Raw genomic sequence first — 9,974 nt, 5'->3', positions numbered from 1 at the left:
TTGCTCTCCCTGTGCTATGACATTCGCTGGTTGTTGAGCAGGTGGCTAATGTCACCAAAAAACCCTAATTTTTCCCAGTGCTGTGTGCCTGCCTGGCTCCTGGAGCCTGTGATCTTTCTAAATCTGTAGTTTAACTCTCTCTGATGTATTTAGGGCTGTATGCCAAGACCTGGCACACAGAAAGCATGTTTTCCCTGTGCCACGGGCTGATCCATGCCTCGGGGTGTGCTGCATTTGGGCTTGGCCCAGCGTGCACAGTTACACCCTCCATGGAGCTTCATCCCCAAAATCAGCAGAGGGAGAGCACTTGCGGCACTGCAGAGTTTGGGGCAGGGACACTGAGGGGTGCACTGGTCCCCAGCAGGATGCCCTGGTGGGATGAATGTCCTGGCAGGATGGGTGTCTTAGTGGGATGGATGTCTAGGTGGGATGGATGTTCTGGTGGGATCGGTATCGTGGTGGGATGGATAATCTGGCAGGATGGGTGTCCTGGTAGAATGGATAACCTGGTAGGATGGATACCTTGGTGGGGTGGATAACCTGGTGGGATGGGTGTCCTAGTGGAATGGATGACCTGGTGGGATAGATAACCTGGTGGGATCGGTGTCCTGGCGTGATGGATGCCCTGGTGGAATGGGTGTCCTGGTGGAATAGATGTCCTGGTGGGATGGGTGTCTAGGTGGGATGGGTGCCCTGGTGGGATGGGTGCCCTGGTGGTTTGGATAACCTGGTGGGATGGATAACCTGGCAGGATGGGTGTCCTGGTGGAATAGATGTCCTAGTGGGATGGGCATCCTGACAAGAAAGGTGTCCTGGTGGTGTGTCCGTGCCACCCCAGCTCTCCCTGAGCCTGACTGTGCTCCAGGGGCAGTTTTCCAGCGGGAAGGAGGGTCCCGAGCTGCCCAGAGACCAGTGCTGGTGCCCCGGGGACTGGACACACGGGATCATCCGGACTGGGACAACCAGGAACACCAGGACAGCGCGTACATTGGGTCAGCGGGGTACACTGGGGCAGCCGGATACACCGGAATAGCGGGCACGCTGGGACAGGCAGGTGGCAGCAGATCCTTCGGGAAGCTCTGGGATGCATCGAGCCGGCGGCTGCACGCCCGGGGAGCCCGATCCTGCAGGCGGGGGGGAGGTCCCCTCCACGCTGGGTGCTGTCCCCTCTGCACTGGGTGCATCCCCTCTGCACTGATTGCTGTCCTCCCTGCACTGCGTGCATCCCCTCTGCACCGAGTGCTGTCCCCTCTGCACTGAGTGCTGTCCTCTCTGCACTGGGTGCATCCCCTCTGCACTGAGTGCTGTCCCCTCTGCACTGAGTGCTGTCCCCTCTGCACTGGGTACATCTCCTCTGCACTGAGTGCTGTCCCCTCTGCACTGGGTGCTGTCCCCTCTGCACACGATATATTTCCCCTCTGCACTCCATGCCTGTTTCCTCTGCACTGAGTGCAATGGGTGCCTGTCCCCTGAGGACATGGTGTTATCTCCCTGCTGCACACGGTGCATATCCCCACTGCACGGGTGTTATTTACTCTTTGCACAGGGTGCATGTCCCCTCTGCACGCAGTGCATTTCCCCTCTGTACAGGCTCCATGTTCTCTCACAGGCCAGCACCACCCAGCGCCATGGGGACAGGCCAGCCTGTCTCGTGCAGAGGCAGAGTGGTGCTGAGCACAGCCCCCGGGATGCTGCACCCCGCTGGGGGTGCACCCAGGACACCTCTGCCCTGGCTCCCCAGGGTGCCCATGGGAGACACATGGTCCCTCAAACCACCTCTGCGGACTGAGCTGTGCTTTTTCTTTAAGGGGCTTTATGCACATCAGCCTCCTCTTGCACCGTGTTTATTCCCATCACCCTTCTGCTATACCGTGCTGGATATACAGGCTGAGAGCAGCTCCTGCTTCATTAAAAAGTAGGGTTTTTTTCATAGGAAATACTCCAGAAAGCTGCCATTCACCTTGTGGGAGCATCTACAGCAGAGCTACCTCCCAGGCCAACACCTTCCATGGGTGCCTGCACCCATCCCACTGGTCTTGGGATGGATGTCCCTTGGCTTTTCTCCCCCCAAATCCCACATGGGAAAGGGGGCTGGGGCTGGGGGTCCACGGTCTCAGGCACTGCTGCTGCCAGACAGATTGCAGTCAGAGCCAGGATCTGGCAGCACAGGCTGTGGGGTGCGTGCCCACCTTCCACCCTGGCACACCGCTGGGAATGCGGAGCGGTTGATGCCTGGGGCGCTTCCTGAGAGGGGAAACCCCAACTGAGCCCCGGCTTTGCTGCTGGTGCAGGATGTGAGCACAGCCCCTCCGCTGCAGTGGCCAGGCTCCTGCTGCGCCGGGGCCGTGTCAGCCACCTGTCAGGCTTGTCTTCCAGCAAAGCATCTTCCCATGGCATTTATTGGGGTTTAAATGCGTTTAGGGCAAGGCAGGCCCTTAAACCCTGTCCCAGCCCTAAGCCTCTGTTGCAACAGCCTCTTGGAGGCTGCTTAGGCAAAAGACACTCATGCAGTAAGGCAACGCATTTAAAAAGCAAATCGGTGCTGACCTGGGTGTTGCTTTTCTCCCCAGCAAGGCTGGGTGCTGGGCAGGCTGGGCACTCACCACAGAGCCATATGCTGAAGCTGGGCAAAGCTTTGAGGAAGGGGTGAGGACCTCTTCAGGGGGTGCCTGGAGCACCCCTGTGTGCTGATATTGCCATGTTCCCACTTAAACAACCCACCTTGTGCCACCCAGCCTGGCAGAAAGGACTACTCAAGGGCTTCCATTTCAGGGCTTCCGCAGCATCTTGCTTTTTAAACTTGTCCTGTCCCTGCTGCCTGGCCACGAAGGGCTGGCAGGGACACCCATGCCAAGCTGAGCTGCCCCCTGTGTGGAAGGGCAGGGAAGGAGTGACAGCAGTGGGGTGCCAGCCCTGGAACAAGGGCTGGGAACCTGCCTTGGTGGCAGGACACACCCAGGGACAAGTACAGGCAGGCAGAGGCTCCTGTGCATAAAAAGCCATAAAAAGCAACTCTCACTTGGCAGAGAGTTTCGGAAGCAAAACACGTCCCACGCACCTTCCCATCGCCCCACCACGCTCCCAGCACCCATCATCCTGCAGCCTCCCACCATCAGGGCCTCTGAGCACTGCCTTTAACCTGCACAGGGCTTATTCACAGCTATGACTGCCCGCCCTCCTGGCCTGGAGGTCACTGCAGCTCCAAGCAAAGCACTCCCCAAAACTGAGCTTTAAAAGTGCTTGGAGGTCATGCCTGGGGCAGGAGCAGCCGGGCACCATAGCTGGAGGTACCTGACACAGGGAGGCTGCAGGGAAAGCATCCCTTTGGTGATGGAGCTGCTCTGCAAATGGATTGAGGTTTGCTAAGCATGAGATCTTGGGGTGGGTTTGTCCCCACTGCGGCTCAGCCTAGTGCCTTGCCACAGCAGCTCAGGATGGGACAAACTGGCAGCCCACACCACCCTCTCAGCCACCACGCTTGTTCCCACAAGCTCTTTCACCCACAGGAAGCCCCAGGGCAGTGCAGAGGCTACCTACCACAAAGCCAGAGGAAAGGAGGAGGCTGGAGCCCTTCTAAGCCTGTCACCCCTGCCCTCAGCAGGGGATCAGCACTTTCAAGATGCCCAAAGCCACCCCACGTGCAGGATGAGATCCATCCCACACCCTGGGAAGCTGCTTTTCTCTCCCAGAGAGCTTCCCTGGCCTCTACTCAGAGAAGGCCACTGGGATGTTTGCAAGCAGCCCACTACCACCTCAAGGTGACAACTCCCACACAGGAGTCCCCAGCAGCAACAAGGCTCAGCCTCCAGCCCAGCAGCAGCACTCACACCTCCAGCCAAACACCTTTATTCCTTTATTTCCATCCAGTTACACACCACTGGTACAGAAAATACAAAACATGGAAAATAGGCTCTTTTGTGCCCCCTCCCCGCACCCCTCATCCCCGAAGCATGCTGGCTATTTACAGGCACAGGCGAGTGGCTCAGTGGCAGCAGCTGCACTTGCTGCTGGCCGGCTCCTTGCACACGCAGCCCTTGGCACAGTTGCTGCAGCTTGCGGGGCAGCAGGAGCAGCAGCCTGGGGGGAGACATGTGTGTTAGGGGGGTCCTGGAAAGGAACTGAGTTTCCATGGGGCAGAGGCACATGATGGAAAAGGGACAAAACACCCCCTATACACATTATCCCAATGGCACAGTGGGTGGGGTCCTAACAGGGAAGAGGCACCCCCAAAGGGCACCAGGCGGCGGGTCTCTGGAAGAGGGAAGGATCCTCGTGACGGTCCCATAGGACAGGGGTAACCCCATGGCAGAGCGGTGGGGTCTCCATAGGGAGTCCTACAGTGCAAAGGGGGGATTCTCTACAGGGCAAGAACCCCTCGGATTCACGGGCGCCCTGGGAGGTGCTCTTGGAGGGATCCATGGGGGCCCAGCAAGGCACGGGCAGACGCCTAGGGAGAAGCTCTGTGTGTCCCCCCATTTCCCCCGGCTGAGCCCCACACTCACTCTTGCGGCAGCTGGCACAGCGGCAGTTCTTGCACTTGCAGGACCCGGCGCAGGAGCAGGAGTCACCTGGGGCGGGAGAGCGGCCGTCAGCTGGGACGGGACCGGGACCGCGACGGGGACCCGCCGGGCACGGGACCGGGACCGGGACACTTACCGGCGGCACACGTGCAGTCCTGGGGATCCATGGCTTGGCTTGGCTGGGTTTGATCGGATCGGCTTGACTCAGTTCAGCTCGGCTGGACTCGCAGCAGTACAGATCGCCCGCCGGCGACCGGTATTTATGGGGTGAAAGCATGGGGCGGTGCGCGGAGCTGCGCACGGCGGGGCGGGACGCTCATCGGGGCCGTGCAGTGCAGCGCCGGGCCGTGCTCACCGTGGGGCCGTGCTCACAGTAGGGCCGTGCTCACTGTGGGGCCGGGCCGAGCCGGGCCGTGCACATCGGGGGCGGTGCCGCGGGGCCGTGCTCACCCTGTGCCGTGCTCAACAGGGGCCGTGCTCATGCGGGTCACGGCCCTGCCCTCCTCCTCCCCCAGCTCCCCGCTTCCATCCAGGGGGTCTCACCCGTACTCTATTGTGCCCCACTCCCCGCAGGGTGCTGCATCCCTGAGGACCAAGATGCTGGAAGATGCCGAGGAGGATGGCAGCGCTTGCATGGCACTGACCCCCACTGCTGCACATCTGGGGCACCCCCATGTGCCAGTGCTGGGGTGCGCTGGGCACCCCACCCGTGGGGAGGCCGTGGGGTGGGACAGCCTCGGCATCCTGCTGGAGAGTGGGATGGCTCAAGGGTAGAACTTGGGGTACTTGGCAGGCCTCCAGGAGAGGTGTGCATGGGGCTGCAACACCAGGATGCAGAGCTGGAGCATGGCAAGGGCTGATGGGGGCTGTTGGGAATTATGGCTTTCCTGCAGCAGCAGCGCCCATGGGTTTTCCCCCCTTGTCCCAGTGTTTATGTGCCAACTGGCTTTCACCATCAGCCGGCTTCACACTGGGGATGGAAATCAGTGGCTCGGCCAGGGACATGCTGTCCCTGTGCCTGATGGTGGTGTGGCAAACAGGGCAAGCCTGGGCTCCGAGCTGGCGCTGTGGATGGGCTCCATGCTGGTGGAGCTCAGGGCAGCAGGCCCCGAGACCAGGAGGGGGTCGGTGGCCCTGGTGGGTCGTGCCAGGGAACGTCTCGTGCTCGTTGGCAGAACCACAGGCTGTTTTTTCCTGGCAGTGCTCCGCGGGGAGTGTAAATACGGGGCTAAGCCAGCAGGCACTGCGCTCGCCACTGGCTGAGCGGGAAAGGAGGAGAGGTGAGATCACGGCACGTGTGGTGTTGCTGCACATAAACAGGGGTTGTGAAATCGCTTCCCGGACTCCCTCCCAGCACAGTGCTGCCCCCAGTCTTTCCCCCCCAGCCCCCCCTCCAGCGAGGACAGTCTCTGCTGCACCCCTGCTTAAAGAAATGAGAGCCCCACAGCACCCAAAATGGGGATGTGCACTCTGACATGGGGATGTACAGAAAGCGGGGAGTGATTGTGCAGGGACAACGCTGCAGGAAGGCAGGAGAATTCCCAGATTTCTGGGAATCCCACACGTCACCCATGGAGGGGCTGTGCTCTCATCCTTGCAAGGTCACCACAGGACAGTGTATGTGGAGCTGGGACAGGAAAAGAGGCTGGAAAATGCCCTGTTTCCCAATCATGGCATTTCCACTAAATAATGAGGTCACTTTGCAGCAGGACAGCGAGGGATGAGCCATGGGCTTGCTGGAATGCTGGGTTGCAGGGCAAATGCTAGACACCAGTGGGGAGAGAAGACCTTGGGGTCCCCTCGCATTGCTGCTAGCGCTCCCATTTCCCAGGGCTGGCAGGGAGTAGTAGTTAATCCCGAGGCTGTGCCCAGGAAAGAGGGGTACAAGGTCCCACACTGATTTAATAGCAGTTGTAAAGTGAGCAGAGGAACACAAGCTGCCCAGCACGAGTCTCAGGGCTTGGACAGCATCTAATAGGTGTTCTCCATCACGCTGCTGTGGGGCAGGACCGATGCAAACTCATCCAGGACAGTGAGGCTGGAAGGATGCTGTCAGCCCCACTGGTTAAACCACATGTTTGGGGATAAACCCATTAGCCACCTCTCCTTCAGGCTTGCTGTGGGCTCACCAACTATGTTTTTGCATGGTTGGCACTTAAATCTCTCTGGGTAGGAAGGAATAAAGAGAACCTTGCTATTTGCAGAATGGAGTTTAGTTTGAAGCTCCAGAGCTGGTGCTGCACCCTGCCTGTGACATGCCTGCCCTGCCCTAGCTAGCAACATGCTTCACAGCCATTGGAAGCATGGGGTGATGGTGACATCTCAAGGGACACCCTGGGGGAAAAGCCCTTCTGGAGCAAAGGAGTATCCCCAAGGATTGGCACTGCAAGCACCGAGTGGGCAGAGGTGCCCTTAGCTGTGCCAAACCCCAGCTGAGTCCTGGCAGCAGTGGCTGGATGGGTCAAGAAAGGTTTTACAGCTATAAACAGGCTATGAAAGGCTGTGTTTGGGGAGTGTGAGGACAGGCAGGACTCCTCGTGTATCCTAGGAAGCAGCATGGTACCACATGGCTCCTGAGGCGCAGTGTCCTGGTGTGGGCAGGGCAAACATCACACCCCAACATGGGCATCTCAACTCACTGTGGACATTGCACGCTGGCATGGGCATTGCAATCCATCACAGACATTGCACCCTGGTGCGGGCATCCCATCCCATCGTGGACATCACACCCCAGCATGGGCATCATAACTCCTGGCAGGTATTGCCCCCCATCATGGGCACAGCATCCTCTTGCAGGCATTGCACCACATTGTGGGCATCACAGCCCATCGTGGGCATCCAGGCCATGCACAGCTCCCAGCAGCAGCACCCTGCCAGGCTGGCAGAGGGATGAGCAAGGTGGTTCTTCCCAGCCAGTTCAACTGAACTGCCAGAAGGAAAAGCTAAACCAGTTTCCCCACCATGCCACCTGCCGTGGAAACGTTAACCCTGGAAACGGGCAGGGCTGCAGCAGTTATTACACCGTCGGTGGTGAAGGCTTGTACTAACGAACTGCTCATTAGCCCTGAGGATGTCTGGTGGAGGAGAGAGCATGGGATTCGCCTCTGGGCAACAACAGGGTGGGGGAAAAAAAAACCCAAACTATAAATTACCTTGTTGTGCAAGGAAAGTGTCAGAGCTGCTGGTAGGGAGGGCAGAGCCAAGATTAGAAGCAAGCAAAAAGAACACATGGGCTCTTTGCCATGACCCCCCAAAAGCAGTGCCCTCCTGCTCCTCAGGGAAAGCCCCCATCCAACAGAAGTGCCAGCTTCCTTATAGACTTTTATGTACATATCACTTTATTTAGGTAGCTTATTACACATCACAGTGACAAACACTAAAGATATCTGAACACATATATAAAAAAACCCCAACATACACAATAAGGTTATTCTTTTTCATCCCCTCAGATGTGCAGCACTCCCAGATGTGCAGCTGGGAGTCCTCATTTGCAGCAGCTGCACTTGGCAGAGGGAGGCCCCTTGCACACGCAGCCCTGCGCACACTTGGCGCATCCCGCTGGGCAGCAGGAGCAGCAGCCTGTGGAGGGGGAGAAGAATGAGTCAGGGGTGGTCTCAGGGTGAGGTTTGGGGGGGTCCCGTGGAGGATGGCTGTTCTGGAGACCTCCCACCAACCCTTGGGCACTCCCCTTTTAGCAGCATCCCCATCCTGGCAGCATATCCTGGAGTGGTTTTGCACCAGGAGGGTGCAGGATGCCCAAGGGCTCACTAGGGCCCCCCAGCCCCTCTCCAAGCAAACTCTCCACACATGGCTCTGCCGGGGAGGGACAGCATCAGGAGCAGCCGGAAGAAATCCCAGTGCTGGTTTTCTCACGGGGCATCCCCTTGTGCTGAGCCTCAGGTGCCAGCGAGAGGTATACCAACTTTTGGGTTATACTGGGTAGCTGGTATTGCCTGGTAGTGGGTGGATTTCACTCTGTACTCCTTTGGGGGCAAAAAAGTCCAGGAGGAGTAAACTCCACCGTGGCAATGCTGAGCCTGATTTGATTCAGCGTGTACTGGGATGTGTAGTGAACCCCCACCCCGAGTATTTCTGCCCCCTCTGTGTGGCTCAGGGATCCCCCTTACCTTTTTTGCAGGATGTGCATTTGCAGTTTTTACATTTGCAGTTGTCACCGCAGGTGCAGGTGCCACCTAAAACACAGAGAAAAAGAGGAAAAGGGTTAAGATGCTGTGGTGGGAAGGGATCCCCACATCCCCGAGGCTCAGCAGGGATGCAGGGAGAGCATTGGTGTCTCTCTCGAGAGGCCACAGCGTTCCCAGTGGGATGCTCAGGTGTAACACTGCAGCGCTGGGAGAGGATTTTAGCAGCCAGCCCGGCCAGGACGAGAGCGTTGAGGATGGAGGAGGAGGCTGGAGCATCAGCGGTCCCACCGGGATGCTCCGGCAGCCCCCTGCGGAGAGAAGCGCTAGCTTACCGGTGGCGCAAGGGCAGTCCTGGGAGTCCATGTCCGCCTGGGCTGGGCTGGATGCCGGCTATCGGAAGCGCAGGGCAACGGGAAGAACAGCTTTGGCAGGACTCGCCGCCGCCTCCTATTTATCCGTGGCCGATGAGAGCGAGTGCAAAACCTCCGCCCCTCGCAGCCTGCACACGGCTCACCCGCGCCTGCCTCGGGCGCTGCTGATTCACTCCCCGGGCAGCGCCTGCGGCTCCAATGTGTCTGCTCCCCGGCGCGCTGGGGACAGCAGGAAGGGATGTCTGGGACCACCGAGATTTTTGGTGGGGGTGTGTATATGTATGTATGTGCAGAGAACGGCCAGCTCTCACCACATGGATGGCACCCACCTCGGGAGCGCTGCTCTGCTCCCACGGGCTGGGGGGGTTCACTCAAGGAGAGCATCCAGCCCAGCCCTTTTGCCTAAACCAGTCTGCCAAGCCCCCACATGTCTCGGTGGGGTGCACTGATCATGGGGTGGTCAGCACTGCTCTCAGCCCCTTCCTCACAGTGGAGCGATGGGGAGCTGGCACAGTGGGGTGGTCCCTGCCTCAGACCCCATCCCATGGCTCTGACACCCTTCCCGGGAGTGGAAGCAGCAACAAGCTGGACTGGCTCAGCCAGAGCCTCCGTGCCCTCCCAGCGCCCCGGGATGGCAGCACCCACGTCCCCTCGGCGCCGTGCATGGCACCTCGGGGCCCTGTCTCCTTCCTGGCTGCAGTGCTCCGTCCCACTCGTCTGGGGTAATTTCTGCGCTCCATTAGCCGGGTGTGCAGGGAGGAGGGTGGTGGGCGAGCTGCCATCACCCTGGTCAACTCCTCCAGCGGGTTTACCCACCTACTCGAAAGAGTAGTGAGGCTTTGGTGTGGAAGGCACAAAAAAAGAATGCTTTCTGAGATTCTGGGTGCAAGGAGGGTCTGCCCCATGGCCAGGAGCACCGCCAGCCCTGCCTGGAGCAT

The 9,974-nt window shown here is 59.1% G+C and overlaps 1 protein-coding gene across 1 annotated transcript; it reads right to left on the bottom strand.

Moving 5' to 3' along the window:
- Positions 1-7,835: 7,835 nt before the first annotated feature.
- Positions 7,836-9,346, bottom strand: LOC115619865 (metallothionein-1). Its single transcript, XM_030512785.1, has 3 exons — positions 8,998-9,346; positions 8,648-8,713; positions 7,836-8,099 (listed from the first exon to the last, which is right to left on the bottom strand). The coding sequence occupies exons 1-3, from the start codon at positions 9,026-9,028 to the stop codon at positions 8,005-8,007; spliced, it is 192 nt and encodes a 63-aa protein (XP_030368645.1). The 5' UTR covers positions 9,029-9,346; the 3' UTR covers positions 7,836-8,004.
- Between the last annotated feature and the right edge of the window lie 628 nt (positions 9,347-9,974).

This window comes from Strigops habroptila, chromosome Z (genome assembly GCF_004027225.2).
Source record: "Strigops habroptila isolate Jane chromosome Z, bStrHab1.2.pri, whole genome shotgun sequence".
In the NCBI taxonomy this organism is placed as follows: Eukaryota; Metazoa; Chordata; class Aves; order Psittaciformes; family Psittacidae; genus Strigops; species Strigops habroptila.
Note: the sequence above shows the minus strand (reverse complement) of the source record. Positions and strands in the feature narration are given on the sequence as shown.